At 37.3% G+C, this 15,944-nt stretch overlaps 1 protein-coding gene across 3 annotated transcripts in view; it reads left to right on the plus strand.

Moving 5' to 3' along the window:
- ccdc138 (coiled-coil domain containing 138) overlaps nucleotides 1-13,578 on the plus strand; it is a 17,878-nt gene extending 4,300 nt beyond the window's left edge. For 2 of the 3 annotated variants that reach the window (XM_014011514.1, XM_014011515.1), the window contains 8 exons: nucleotides 687-764; nucleotides 991-1,110; nucleotides 1,604-1,756; nucleotides 1,883-1,999; nucleotides 3,261-3,471; nucleotides 5,613-5,786; nucleotides 11,779-11,917; nucleotides 13,152-13,578. In XM_014011514.1, the coding sequence (XP_013866968.1) occupies nucleotides 687-764; nucleotides 991-1,110; nucleotides 1,604-1,756; nucleotides 1,883-1,999; nucleotides 3,261-3,471; nucleotides 5,613-5,786; nucleotides 11,779-11,917; nucleotides 13,152-13,278 (1,119 nt within the window). In that variant the 3' untranslated portion in view covers nucleotides 13,279-13,578. The remainder of the gene's footprint in view (nucleotides 1-686; nucleotides 765-990; nucleotides 1,111-1,603; nucleotides 1,757-1,882; nucleotides 2,000-3,260; nucleotides 3,472-5,612; nucleotides 5,787-11,778; nucleotides 11,918-13,151) is intronic. The other variant, XM_014011516.1, reaches the window with a different exon arrangement.
- The last annotated feature ends 2,366 nt before the right edge of the window (nucleotides 13,579-15,944 follow it).

Genomic DNA, 15,944 nt, shown 5'->3' on the forward strand with positions numbered 1-15,944 from the left:
GGAGAAGCATGCCAAATTGGAGATGACTTGGATGGGAAATGAATCACAATAGTGTGCATTGCATTGGCAATGCACACTGATGAAACAATGTAACATTTTTGGTTGATAAAACAATCCTGTGGCACCATATATGCATCATTACACACTAAATTACAAAATATTTTCGATGGAAATTGTTATATTTTACCAATAATGGCAAATACTTATGAAACAAATCACAAAAAGTGTTTGGCTTCAACGTTTCCAACGTCAAGGACACTRAATTCCTCAGCTGTGGCGTTTGAACTCTGCTGCTTTCACGCTGATTGAGTGTCAAGGAAACATTCTCAGGAGATTGCAGGCAAAATATTTTGGATTGTCAAACGTCATTCGTCAAGTTTTTTTGTAGAGAAATTTCCAGCAAAGTAAAAGATGCACTGGGCTGAAATTTGGTTCATTTCGAAGCTCAGTCTGAAATAAAAATATATGTACAGGGTCACAAATTTTTCCATTATGAATTTCTGCGAATGAAGTAAGACTTCTTTTCTTGGTTTATGAGTCTAATGGGAACTCTGTGGCTTTTGAACTCTGCTGTTACAGCTTTAAAAGAACCAAGCTTACAGATTATGTAGATGGAAACAAAGTGATTGATATCTTAAAGCACTGGTTTGCGTGAAATTGACATCCACTGCTTTTTCATTTAACAGCTGAATGAGATCAGTGAACAAAAACAGAAACTGGAGATCCAGTCCAAGAGGTTGCAAGCTCGTCTCGAGAACCTGCAGGTAACAWCTTATTTATTACTTATCAAATGCTTAATTCTTTGTTTTATCCACTGAAAATTAATAAATTTTACTTCAACAGTGTCAGACAAGGACATGTAAGTTAACATTGAGCTCACAGTGATGGTCTCTAACCATAGTTTATTGTTCGATTTAATTCATTGTTGTTTTTTTTCTCATAATTATACACATCAGTTATTCACATTTCTTTTGTAACTTGTGTTTTTAGAGAAAATATGAGCATTGCACAACAATAAGAGGCTGTCAGAATGGAAGTGGTAACAGAACAGAATGTGTTAAACCTCACATTAAGGAGAAAACTGCTGTATCTGGAAAATCCACCAACAAGGTACTGCAACAACTTTGTTTTTCCATTTAAATGAACCACCAATCAGTGGGATTTCAGGATTTGCTCAAATTGTAGATGCATTAACCTGTAATTAAAGTGTTTACTGTAAGAAAAAAAAGAAGCTAATGTAACATGTTTAGAGAAGTGCTAACACTGATTTATACATCTCAACTGGGAATTGTACAACATTTCTCTACAGAGCACAGCCACACTGACAACAGATCAGTAAATCTCTGGTTAGGGCTTTAAAACATCAATATACTAAGCTTACCTTTACCACTTTATTCTGTAAGTACATTTTAAACAAACGAAAACTCAAAGCCCTCAAATGAAATGTTTCTAAAATATGTAAAATCTAAAATCTTTCTGTTTGACTTCTGTGTATTTTACATAACTTGGGATAGGTCCAATTTGGCAAAACAGTAAACTTGTTTTTTTTTCTTTTTGTTGTTTTTTTTTTTTTTTTTTTTTTTTTTTTTTTTTTTTTTTTCAGGCAAGCCCATTTCCCATCCAGTTAAAACTCTTGGAGGTTTTATTGGAATGGGTACTTGACGGACAGATGTTTTCATCAGTGGCAGGAAATGAAGTGAACCCTTTAGGCCAGGGTTTGCCTCCGGAGATTCTGCTAAATGAAAAATGTCTCAAGGTGGTGTGTTCACTTTGATCTTTGGGTTTTCTAAAATCTAAGTGCAGTTGTCACTGATTTAAGAAGAGGTACGGCTGATGAGTCAGTGACTGATATTCTGCCATATTTTTGTTTTTGTGTCTCTAGGTGCTGCCGTTATTAGCTGACCAGCTCAGTTATACGCCTTTGTCAGAGCCAACCCTTCTACTCAACTTGCTGCGCTTCATTTATTGGACTTTAAGACACTTTGAGAGTAGGAAACAGGTAAAACTTAAGTATTTTTGCATCAGTGATAGAGCATGCTTGCATTGGGTCATTGAGTTGTCTTAAATGTTGCAGATTAGGTGTTTCAAAAACTAAACAACTGGATTTTAATGATCAGAATCTTGTACTATGTACAGTAGCCATTGCACATGACATCTGGGTACCTATCTACACTGTAAAGTTATCTTAAAGTGACCTTTTTACATCTTTTGAGCTTTCTATAGCTTTGTCTAATATCCTACAGACTTTCATTAATCTAATTTCAGGGTTTCCCCACTCTATAAAAAGTTGTAAGCCAAAGACACGGAGTTTCAGTTCAGTTTTGAGTTCTTACGGGAAGTTTTTGTTTATAGAAGTTCCCTGCTTGGTTGTGTGTTGAAGAAAGTTTAGAAATTGGAACAGATTCTTCCTGTTTTTTGTGGTTTTCATAAAGATGTCCTTCATTGCTCTGCCAAGTGACCACAAGGCCCATGAGACCCCTAGATAACAAACAATGCACTTCAACAGTGGAAGAGGAAATGGTAAAGACGTCGCACTGTTGCCCAGTATGGAAGCATTTAAGTGACAAAACTCTAATTAAAATGGATTAATAGAAATGCTGTTTCATTTTCAACATGTACCTGATTTTTTTGACTCATAAGTATAGCCCAGTTCCAACGCGTGGGGTTACTCGTGTGTTTCTGTATTGTTACGCTTACATTGTGCTCGTTGTTAAACCTTTTAGTGTTCGTCATGGATTAGGCTCCAGTCTTTATCCACAGCCCCAGGCCACAACTAATTATCTGACTGCAGGAAGCTTGGTCCCATCATCTTTGTTTTTCCAAGTTACGTCATATCTGCTCGTTGAAATGCTTGAGGTTGAACTGGAATCATTTGGCCTCCCTTATTGCTGCAACATGTGTTCATTTTAATGATGAAAACAAACCTTCACTGGGCCACGGTGCAGGATTAGTGTAGGGAAGATGACTTTAGGTTAAGAGGTCTTTGTGCACCAGTTTGAATTAACGAGTTTGTTGATGAAAAGTGGAATCTAGTTTGTCTAAAAAAATTATATCTTCATTGCTTTAGAAATTCAGATGTGTTTGATTATAGTTGTGGTTTATTTCATTGTTTTATCAGTTCTGACAGTTTGGCAAAGACAACTGCTGACTCCTTGCTACTGATTTTTATTTTGTTTATTATTTTTTAACAAAGATAAAAGAGCATAGGTGTCCTTTCCAGTGTATTTAAGTGCAAATTTCAGTGTCTTTTTTTTTCACAGCATGTGTCCCCTTCATTCACTCTGCGGCGAATTGGAGAGGCARTGTTGAAGCTTTCTGCTCCATCAACAGTGTTGCAATCCAAAAATCTGGACTTGCCTGTGTCCACCATCGAAGCTACTGGACCGTTCAGACATTTATCCCTTTCTCCAAACCCTTACTCTCACATTTGGATTCTTTCCAACCTCATTATTCTTTGCACAGTCACACAAGGTAATATTAACTTTAAAAACTGTATTCTTTAACTTTTAATTTAGGATAGTAGAACTTTTTAGAATGGAAGTTCTGTCAAATAGTTGTCACTGCTGATAATACTATTGATATCAGTCATACATAGCTTATGCAAAGAAGTAGTTTTGTAAGAATCAGGCAAATAGTTTGCCAGGCTGATGCCTGTTTTATTTAGTTTTAGGCATTTAAAACAAAGTTGTTACTTAATGTTTAAAAAGTAAGTTGGGAGGTAAAATAAATCATGGAGCTTTCGTCTGGTTTGCAATCCTATATTTCACTTTTTGTCAGGTTTACAATCCTATATTTCGTGAGACTTATATGCTTCTTGTCCTCCTTTTTCATTAAATTATAAAACAGAGCTAACCTAAAATGAATATGCTGTTTTGCATTGAGGTTTTTTTCACTTCCATCTGTTCCATTTGGATCATGTTAAGAGGAATGGTAAAATAGGYCATTATAATTTGTGTGGCTTAATAGTTCTTAAGTATTTTGTTGTTCTGTCAGTTATTTTGCTGGAAAATTGAGACTGAAATCTACAATTGTCATAGAATGTGTGCAGTCAGGTTGCTAAAGAAAGCTTAACTAAGAGCATGATCATGGTACACACCTGGTAAGCATCAGCATCCTGACACTGTAATTAGGAGCATGTTGTTGGAACACTCAGCATTGTACCGCCAAAATGTTTACACACTGACCATGGATGATCAAAATTAACATTTGGAAACTCGGTAGTGCAATAAACTCAACCCGCAGCTGCCAATTTTTATTAACTTTTGAGAAAAAAGAAAAAACAAACAAACCCAAAGTCAGTCATAATAAGTGGAACTGGCAACGTTGGGTTTCATTCACAATCAGGCCTAAACTGTTGCACAGCTGCTTGCATGAGTTTAATTTCGGAGTCTTGCTCTGAAGCAGAAATTTCAAAAGGATAAAGGACTCGTGGTTTTAAGCATATTTTGCTCCATGCCTGTCCATATTATAGAACTCTGTGGGCTAACTTGGTGCACTGTAAATATCCTGACATATTTTAGGAAGTCCTCTACTGAAATAAACGTCCATCTGCTTGCAATAACTCACTCGGTGTATTTACAGCATACAGACCGTTTTCTCTGTCAGTTCACCAGGTTGCCTTTCTGTTCATTCATGCTTTGCCTTTCTTTGGATTGATGAGAAACTAAATTGACTATAATTGAGAGAGGCCTTTTTTTATTCTTGGCTTGCAAGTACAACACACAGACAGTTAAAATTCAATCAAATCAAAATCTTAGGGTAACAGATTCTGTTCAGTTTTAAGGTTTAATCTTCCAACGTTTTGATTTTTTCAYAGTGAAAAACCTCCATGTCTTGGAAATAACCACTATCATTAAGTCATTGTTATCAATTAGAGGCTTTAGAAGCTAATTTTTTAATGGAATCAAGTTGCAGGGTGCAGATCCTTAAAAAGTCTTAAAAGTCATTGAATTCAGCAATCCAAAAATAAGGCCTTAATTAGCCTTAAAATGTCTTAAATTAATCTTTCAGAAGTCTTAAATTAATCTTTCAGAAGTCTTAAAATGTTAACACATTGTAAATAGGATTGTTGAAATTCATCTCAAATATGAATATTCACATGCAGACATTCCCCTTTGACATCACTTCCTTTTATTTCACATGCAAATATCTCAACAACTGTCCATCTGAGCAATGAGAAATTATTTTTTGTAATATGTTAATAATGTTGTCTTTCCAAAAATGTATTCACTTTTCTTACAAAAAAATTGATGTCACAGGCTCTTTAAGGTTTCATCTATAGTATATTGGGGTTAAGAACCCACTGTGGGTCCTAAAACTCAAAATTTTGGGTTGTTAGAGGATTTCCAGAAATTAACTTAAATTTAAAACTGACTGTTAAGAATATTTCTGCAACAAAAAAATTGCAAAAACTATTGATCTATTTGAATACTTCAACCAAAAATACTTGGATTCATGAGTTTCTGCCACAGTTTTTATTTTTGTCATTTGGGTTTATTATGAAATAGGTCTTAAATTTAATTTCACTTGGTATTAAAAAGTCTTAAATTTAACTTTCCTTAAACTGTAGGAACTCTGAGTTGACTATATCTACATTTCTTCCATTCTGACAGCTGATGTGTTGACCCAGGCAGTTGACAGTCTTTGTACTGAACTTAAATGTGAGGAGAATCGAGGCCTCTACATTCAGTATGGAGGAGTACATGTGCTGCTTTCGGTGCTTCGGTCCAGCCGGGTCGGCCTTCGCGCCCCCATAGAGATCCTGATGCAGCTTACCGAGCAGTCTCGTAAGTAAGAGTGTTTTTTAATACACGCATGCATCATTAAGACTGTTTGGCTTTCAACCCACGCAACCCAAGGCTCACAATGAGAGTCTGTTGTGTTTCTGGCTCTTCTGTTTACACTTGAAATATTTGTGATTACCAGTTCAGCAGCATTCAATCTAGTACGGCAGTCTGTGAGATGAATGATGTGTTGTCTACAAGTGTGCTCTTTTATGATCTTCTTCAAGATGTGACAGAATGGTGCCAAAGAAAACACGCAGCGTTAAAAACTCTCTGATGAACCAACTCTGAGTGGATGAAAAATTGTATCAGTAGTGAAGGGCTTTGGCCAAACACTTAATCCACAGAAGTGGAAAAATGAGTCTTCAGCTACTGCWTTTATGTGTATTTCCAGCAAGAGAAATGAGAGCTACATTATTTGTTAAGGGTTTCTTAAACAAAACTTAAGAGGTTTATGAAAACAGCGTTCTGACATTCAGACAGAAACAAGTGAATGCTTAAATGTATTCACAGCAGCTCAAAATAAAACACTATCTTTTACAGTTTTGATTSATGCACGAGTTCATATTTCTTTTTCCAGTTCAACACATTTACATTTATTTTTTTCATRTGTTTTGTCTTTTGTATCAGTTGATTCCTACCCTTAAATGTTGTCTGTGGACTCATTGCTGCTCTGTTTTTCTATCTCTCCACCCACRGGCTGTCACTGCACTTTATGAAAAGCGTATCATTTTCTTCGCAGCATTTGCTTTATAAACTGCGATCATATTATGTCAAGAGGAGTAAGTCTTTTCATTTCTCAGCCTGGGGTCAGGATTAAATGGCATTTCTGTAATGCAGCTGAGAAAGACATGATAYGTTATTACACTCAAGCATACCGACAGCTCAATGTCACCACTGTTTGTTAGACAAGACCGTAGCTCTGCTAGTCTTACGAGAGTAAAATATAAAATTTCAAATCACCCTAGCAAACACACAATATTGTGAAAAACAGAAACGGCAGTGGATAGTTTTGATGTCTAGATGAACAGAAAAGAGACATTTAGCTGCAGTTCAGAATCTATTAAAGACAGTTTTTCTTTTCTTTGACTCAATTGCTGTGATAAAAATGTCAAGTTGTGGCTGTTATTTATGATAGGTAAAACAATAAAAGAAGAAATGTTTGAAAGGCTTACTTTCTATTTAACATGTTCTCATGACTTCCTTTAAAAAAGACAAATCCTTCTCTTTAACATTTAATCGTTCAGTTGGGGTCTATATAAAGTGGAACTGCAATGCTTTGGTCTGAATTTCTCCTTATTGTAACTCCACAAGCCCCTCTTTCACCCTTGGTCTGAGGTGTGTAACTCAATTTGAGACTTTCTTTATAGCCAAACGAGGCACTTCACCCCCCGCTCCCCTCCAGCTTCCACAGCGGTCCATTGTACCTTGATGGTACAACGATAGCTTGAGGGGTTTACAACTTTATAGCAACACCAAAACTTTTTTTTATTTACAAATGAATTCAAATATGTCAACAACAGAAGACTTGTCCATCCAGCCTTACACGTTGGAGCCAGAGGAGATTGAAGACAACGAAATTGTAATTATTAAGTCCAGACCTTTTTATTTAGAAAATATGTTGCAAGTTTTGTGACATAATAGTTCAGAAAATGTCATACAAAATAGATTAAATTAAATTAGTTGCAAAATATGACCCMAAAAGAATGTAAAGATATCTACGCAGCACCAGGAGAGACTAAATTCAATAATTCTGCACTCCTAAAGACACCAAGTACACAATAAATCTATTTAACAGCTAAAAAAGAAGCAGTCAGTTTACAAATTCAGTCACTTTCACAGTTTGGGCATTTGCCTATTTTTCCATCACGAAATATTACAAAAACACATCGGGGGGTAATTCACAGTCACATTGCGTTATCCTCACTTTAATGGATAGCAGGACGCCACTGAAAGTGGCTTTATATTTCTTTAACACTGTTTTCATCCTATTCCAAAAAAAAAATGTCGAAATAATATTGTTGCCACATTAGTTTGCGACAGATGTAACCTGGCCGCTGCATGGCATGATTCACTCTGCTTGGGATGGATATAATGGCTGTGTTCACTTTTTAAAAGCCAGATTTATAGACTGTCCTGACTATCACTATTTACTTTGATTGATAACAGCCCCTCGCTGTTCCACTCCATGTCATTCCCACATGAAAACCACATGTGAATAATGATGGTTTGTTTGAGCTCACATCAGTCATACGGACTGGTCAGGCCATGGGATTTAAAAAAAAATCACTGTCCTAAAACCTTGAACTTCTACCTTTATCTGGCTGTTCTGTGAAAAGACAAAAAGTGGACAAGGCTGAGACAACAGCTGTAGTGTTTCCATGCGACTGGTGGGAGCTCTTTGAGTTTAATCACCGTATCATTTTAACTGTTRTATGTTAATGCAAAACAGAACCATATGGCAGAAGGGGCTGAGGCCTGAGCTGCGTCTTTACTGGGAACTTTAAGCAGCACGTGCTAATTATTGTTTTCTTTTAAAGTAGTAATGAGGTGAGATGGAAAAGAGTTGAGTAACAGAGGAGTAAATGTTCACACCTAAAGGTTACCTAATAAAACAAAGCTTACTTGTACAAAAAATCCATACATAGGACGTTGGAGCTTAAACTACCACAGCCTGAGTACTTTTATTATGTCAAGTCACAAAATAGTTGCACAACATGTCTTKTGCATGCAAAATTCAGACTTAGCAAAAAAAAAAGATAAAAAATCAGGAACCCAACATGCCAAAAAGTGTCTCATGGGCTTTTCTGTATTCTTGGTAAACAGTGCACATTAATTGTGAAAATGCTTCATTGTGTGTGTTTGCATTCTTTCAACTTTGCAACTGCGGAAAAGTATTTGGTTTGTTTTGATTTTGTTGCAGACCTCCCTGACTAAATCAAATGCAACTTTCTTTTTTATTATTATTATTTTTCATCTCCACCACATCCTATTTTGTTAGCTTGTCAAACTTGGAAAATATGTGCTTGATTTACTTTGTGTGTGTGCATCTGATCAGGAGAATGTAGCACATATAAAATCCAGCAAATATCCGATTTAAAAGAAAATGGCTGAAATCCATTGACAGTGGAAGTAAACTGTAAAATGTCTACGTTGCTGCGTGCAACTTAAGGTCCTTTGCGGACCCCCGGCGTGTGTGGCAAGGACTGAGTCACATCACAAACTACCAACAGAGAAGCAAAGAGGTCACAACGAGCCGCACTACACTAGCAGATGAGCTAAACAAGTTCTATGCTCCATTTGATTCCCTCAACCCCGACAAACAGAGGGAGGATATGGACATGGAGAGTACACAGAACTCATCGCTCACGGTGACATCAGTGCAGGTGTGCAAGGTGCTGAAGAAAATAAATCCACGGAAAGCAGCTGGCCCAGACAACAAACCCAGGCGTGCACTCAAGGTTTGCTCTTCAGAACTCGCTGGCTGGACATATTCAATCTGTCCCTCGCAGTTCATGCTTTAAGACAACCATCATCCCCCTCCCGAAGAAAAGTGTCGTGATCTGCCTGAATGATTATCAGCCTGTTGCACTCACTCCAATAGTGATGAAGGTTTTTGAGAGGATTGTCATGGTTCACATCCAGGAAGCCATCCCCGACACTCTAGATCCTCTACAGTTTGTGTATCGTCAGAACCAATCCACTGACGACACAGTCAACACTGCCATCCACACAGCCCTCACACACCTGGCGTGAAAGGACACCTACGTGAGAATGCTGTTTATCGACTGTAGCTCGGCATTCAACACGGTTATCTCAACCAAACTGGCAGGAAAGCTCCTCACCCTTGGACTGAAACCAACGCTTTGCAATTGGGTGCTGAACTTCTTGACGGACAGACCCCAGTCAGCCAAGATTGGCAGCCGCACATCCTGCACAAGAACTGTCAGCACTGGGACACCCCAGGGCTGTGTGCTGAGCCCCCTGCTATATACACTCTACACATCCGACTGCATGGCCTCACACAGCAACAACAGCATCATCAAGTTTGCCGATGACACTACAGTCATCGGACTGATCATCGTGGGGACGAGACAGCGTACAGGAAGGAGTTGGCTGAGCTGGTGAAATGGTGTGATCGCAACAACCTTTCCTTAAATATAGACAAGACCAAGGAAATGATTGTTGATCCAAGAAGGAAGAGGCAGGATTTCCACACACCACTGCTTATTGGTGAGATAGAGGTGGAGAGGGTGGAAACCTTCAAATTCCTTGGCATGCACATCAGCGAGGATCTCACCTGATCACACAACACCAACCACATCGTCCGKAAGTCCCAGAAGTGGCTGTACTTTCTGAGAAGGCTGAGGAAGTTTGGCATGTCGACCAAAATTCTCAACAACTTCTATTGGAGTACAATTGAGAGCATCCTCACCAGTTCCATTACRGTGTGGTATGAAAACTRTACCACTCAGGAGAGGAAGGCTCTCCAGCGTGTGATTAAGTCTGCTTAGTCCATCTCCGGAGCAATCTTCTCCTCACTGCAGAACATCTACAGGACCAGGGTCATCAGAAAGGCCCACAGCATCATCAAGGACAGAACTCACCCCCAACACAACATCTTCATGCCCCTGACGTCAGGCTGACGCTACAGGAGTGTGAAGTCAAGGACAACCAGGCTGACAGACAGTTTTTATTCATAAACCATCAGGTTTGTAAACACCTCAAACCCCCGTTCACTCTGAAACTGTCTGAACCCTAACGTGTACCCGTAATATGAGCCCACCACACATTCTGTGGCTACTGGTCTACATTATTGTTAATTACTGTATAACACTGGTTTATACAATAACTGTATAACACTAGTGTCTATTTTGTCTGGTCTGTATCACGTTTGATGCTTACCCATACACAGTGTCTGTTTTGCACTACAAATTCTGCTGCTACTGCCCAAATACTGGTMTATAAAAACTGGTCTATAATTCTGTATACAGTGTCTTATTGCACTAAAAATTCAGCTGCTACTGTCCAAAAATAATGTAAAAAACTGTATTATTCTGTCCACCCTACCCTTGTATTGTATTGTACTTTATTTATAATATCTCCGACTGTTGGTAAATAGAGGAACTGCGAAGTAAGAATTTCATTGCACAGTGTAACTGCTTTTATGCTGGGCATATGACAATAAAACTCTTGAATCTTAAACCTTCAAGAAGACATAGGCTAATCCTCCAGCCAGTCAACAATGTTGAAGTGAAGATGTATGATTTGGGCCTGATCTGATTTGATGGCTCCATCAAACAAAACTGAATATTTTATTTTATTTTTTTGTCGACCACAGATGCATAGTTTAGCTGACACTGAATGCTGCATCACCGAGTTTCTAACATAACCCAGTTGGTTTTTATCAGTCTTCTCCAGCAATTGGATGGCAGCGAAGTGGCAAGTCCCCTGTGTTCAAACTTTATCCCTCTCATGCCTGGTTTAAAACAGAGATTGCTATCTGAGAAGAAGAAGAAAAAAAGAATGTGACTTTAGCAGAAACAAATGTTTATTTTCTAGTAACCAACTTTCATTTAAAGACTTCATGAGGTCAACTTTTGCTGTTATTAATTTAAAAAATGTGCAGCTACCATCTGTGTGGAATGATGATGTTGTCCTCTCCGTTTTATCTCCCTGTGTGTGCGAGTGTTTGAGTTTGTGCTTTGATGATAGGAAGGTCAGAGTTAAAAGTGACAGTATGGAACCACTTCCAAAATCCACTCATCGCAGAACCACTCTGACCAGCATCTGTGGCCCTGTCTCAGCTCAGTTTGATCATTAGTGTTTTCATGGTTTGTTTGTGTGTCCAAGCAGTTTTCATTCCTGAGAAAATCTAAAAAGGATGGCAAAAAAAAAAACGAATCTAATGGTTCGGTTTGAAGCTGAGCTCTGGAAAAGGATGCGTGAAGCAAATGAGTTTAATCAAAGTGTCCTGTCTTTGCTCTGCTTGTAGGCTACCTAAATCCATTTCTAGAGGCATGTAGCTGTGAGGAGTTTTTCACAACTGCTTCTCAGCTCCTTAAAAACCCTCGCATGGAGCTGCCTTCACTTGAGAAGCTTTYCGTCCTTCTGCAGAAGCTCTCCGGCATCAGGTGAAAACAGTAATTTCCACAGTGATAATCTCATACTCAACAATGAAAAAAAAAATCTTCCTGCATGCTTAGACGTGCAACTTTACAGCTATCTGTCACAACATTATGACAATAAATGGYTCAATTGGGCAGAGGCTTATGCACATTAAGATTTACATTCTGCACTTGAATTTGATGTTTTAGAATTAAAAAAACAAGTTAATTTATTAATGAAAGCTGAAAGCTCAAATCACAGCATCTCAACAACTGATGTGCAGAGGTGTGGACCTACCACAAGTGGGTGAAGGAAGGAAAACAAAATTAGTCAGTGGCAACCAAGGCTCATTAATACTACATGGGTAGGCATAGTTGTCCAATCCAACAGCAGCGATATCTTAAAGGTTTAATCCTGATACAGTTGGAATAGTTTCAAAACATAGGGTGCATTGCGTAGCCTCAAATAATTGATGTTGCCTATAGATATCTGTCCTATCACGTATCAACAAGTACATGCAAGTATAAGAAGTGTACCATGGGACAAGGGAAAGCTCTGCCTGGTCTAATGAACTGTTTTCTTTTTGCATCCTGTGAACTGCTCAGTCAGTTTGGGGACGATATGAACTACAGGAAGCAGGAAAGCTGGCAAGGCCAATGCTTTACAAGGAAACCCACATAACTAAACATTCTGCTGACTGAGTAAAACCTGTCGAATAAAATGTATTCACGGGTGGAATTTTTTACAGGATAATGTGCCCTGCCATACTGTATAAATGATTTGAAATCTGTTTAGGAAACACAACACGTTTTGAAGGTTATACATGTATATCTCTTGGATGTGCTGGAAAAACAAGTCTGATCCTGGAAAACCCCACATTACAGTTTAAACGTTTGAAAGGATTAGCTAGACGGTAAAAGGAAAACAAGTATTGTGGTTTCTCCGATGGCCACAAGGCTTACACAGTACTAGTCGGGGGGTTGTTGTGTTTTGAGTGATTTGTGTCAAACTCAGAATGTCTTTGCCGACTTATAAATTATATAAAGGTGTTAAGAATGTTTTATGTATCTCAGATTCTCCAGTTCCACAAACGTCTACTGACTTGTTTTGTGCCCAGCCATAAACATGTTGGCTATGTTTATGGAGTTGTGGGGTGCGAATGCAAGCTATGATTGACACTTGACTACTATTTTTTTCTGACAGATTTTTTATACTGTATTTTATTTTATTTTACTTTATTTATTTATTTATTTTGTTCAGGAAAAACCGTACCCTGTTTGAACGCTCATTCCTCCACCTCCAGCTACAAGAACTTCATCACAAAACCGACCCGGGACACATATTCCTCCACCTCAACCTCAGATCCATCCTTCACAACCTTAAATAAAACCATGCATCACAGTGACTTTACAGTCTCTGAAAGCACATTGTTTTTTTAATTAGTTTTTGTAATGTAAATGCGGTTTTAACGAGAATGTGAACTAATTACTAAGGCAGCAACTTCTTGCCTTTTTACCGCAAATAAAATTTGCACACACATTTTTCATTAAGTGAGCGATTTTTAGTTTTGTTTTCTGTATAACTGAAGTATGTTTTGTTTTGCACTTGATGACTCAAGTTTTTGTCGTCCGTGTTGATTATCTGATTTTCTGTTATTAAATTCTCTTTAAAAAAAAAAGAAAAAAAACTGTCCCGCTCTTTTCAGAATGTGTAGTTGTAACTAAAAAACAGTTTTCAAAGCTAAAAAAGAAAATATGTGAAGCACGGTGAGTTTGGATGTGAAGTGCTGAAATCCATATGTTTTTTATAAGAGAAACATTTTTTTTTATTTATTTGTTCCAGATCGTGGTGACAGTAACCCTCTCAGTATGGGACCTGCTGTTGTTTCATAGAGGAGTTTGGAGAGGTTGGAATAAATACGGTTAATATTTAAAATGTACTTGCTGAAAACCATTTGGCCTGTGCTCAGTTGGTATGAATTTCAAAGTGACTTCCAGGTTTCATAAGGCATTACTGCAAGCTAATTCTTTTAGATCTCAGCAAACCTTGGGTCAGGGTTTGAGGATGAGTTTGATGAGGAACTCCTTGATGTGATAAAACAGCTTATACAAGTGAGATTTGCATAGGCTGTAGAAAATACATCACCTAATTTTTCATTTGCTCTGAACATGTAACATCTACGATATTAAGTCATCTTCACAAAATAAGCATAAAGAATAATTTATTGACATTATGGGAACAGATGTGGTTTTATGACAGTTTTTCCATCTCCATAAAAAAAGATTGCTTGTAAATCTTYAGAGCTAATAAATATCAAATTCAATATTTTTTAGGACATGAATTACCCAAGAAATTTTTTAAAAGATGGTAAATTCTGAGTCTACTTTCACCCCTTGACTCCATCATGCAGCGAGCAAAGCTGAACCCCATTTATCCAATAATTTTCTACACAAATAAACATGTTAATTCTGCCTGTTCCAATAGCCAAAACAAGGGAAACGCTTCTCTTTACGTTTTTGGTTAACAAAATAATTACTATTTCAATGATTGTTTGTTCTAATTCCACATTATTACAATTATTATTTTTTTTTGAATTAGAACATTTATTGTCTGATTTTGGTTTAAAGGTTTTCTTGTATTTTGACGTTTTTGCCATAAATGAAATAAGATCATATATATTAAGGATACGAACCCACTGCTTTACAGCAAATATGTATGAAATGAAGTTTCAGCCAGAGTTAATAAAATATACTTAAATGTGTTTCCTAAGTGCTGCCAGACTCTTGGAAACTACATATGCAAATAAAATCTCTGTGAAGGAAAGWCTTTGATGTATTTCCTTAGACTATACTATTATACATCCTTTAAATAGAATTACTGCATTGCATTTATTTACTTAAGAGGAAATAAAGTATTTTTTTTCTTCTTCTTTTGATCCAGCAGTCAGTAAAGGTCGGGATTAAGCTGTATCTAATTTTGGTCAATTTAATATTAAATTACGGTATTCTAAATCACTTTGGTTCATATGGCAGACACAGAAACAGAGAAAAATGTTGAAAGTTTCCATTTAAATACAGAATGACTTAATTAAAAATGTCTTCCTTAAGTATGCATTATTTTAGTCTTCTTTTTGGAGCAACCAGTAGTTACTAGAAATCTGTGTCCGTCTCAATAAATCTCCCAGATGAAATCTAATCTTAAAATCCTACCTCATTTGATTTGTTCCTTCACCAGCTGTGAAAAAAAAAAAAAAACGTGAGCAGAGCTGATTGAATTAAAGACAAAGGAAGTTTTGCCAACATAATGTCAACGTAGATTCTTCTAAGATCAGCTGGATGATTTTAAAATGAAACGTCTGGTTTTAAAACAAACTTTGGAATACGGTATGCCATCTGTGGCAACAAAGCAAACACTCATAATGAGTATATAAATCTAAACCACTTTTCTTCATGTGTTTGGCCATCTTGACTGTTACTGATAAGTGCAGCCAAACTGTATTCAGAAGCATTTCAAAATTATCCACATGAGCCTTCAAAACTCAAAAATAATTGTCATGTATGGAATGGTCGCTGCAGTGTGGTTAATAAAATCCTTATGTAAAGATTTTTTTAAATGCGATCATCTGCCTTTTCTCACAGAACTTGCCAAGCATGTTTTTTGATTCAGAACAAATCAGGTGGTTGTGTTTAGGAGATGGAGATGGTTGATCTCAGTCTTTTCATGTGTTGAGGTATGCCTGGACACTGAGCAGTTGTTTCTGATAAGCTGTGGGTAAAATAAAGAACTGGGTTTGATTTAAGGAAGAGAGAATTGTGTTGTGAATGTGGCTCGTACCCTGAAGTCCGTCTTTAACTGTAGGCCAATCTGAAAATGTGGAGTAATGAAGGTGAAGCCGTTTATTACAGTCAACCTGCATCCAAACAACTGTTCGTTTGGCAACACTGTGCTTCAATAAGAATATAATGTGACCCATCACATCCAACTGAGGATTAAGTCCCAAAGTTGTGGACAAATAGGCAGCTTCTTTTCAGTACTATGGCCCTCGTCTGTGGA

This window comes from Austrofundulus limnaeus, unplaced genomic scaffold, assembly GCF_001266775.1.
Source record: "Austrofundulus limnaeus strain Quisiro unplaced genomic scaffold, Austrofundulus_limnaeus-1.0 Scaffold81, whole genome shotgun sequence".
In the NCBI taxonomy this organism is placed as follows: Eukaryota; Metazoa; Chordata; class Actinopteri; order Cyprinodontiformes; family Rivulidae; genus Austrofundulus; species Austrofundulus limnaeus.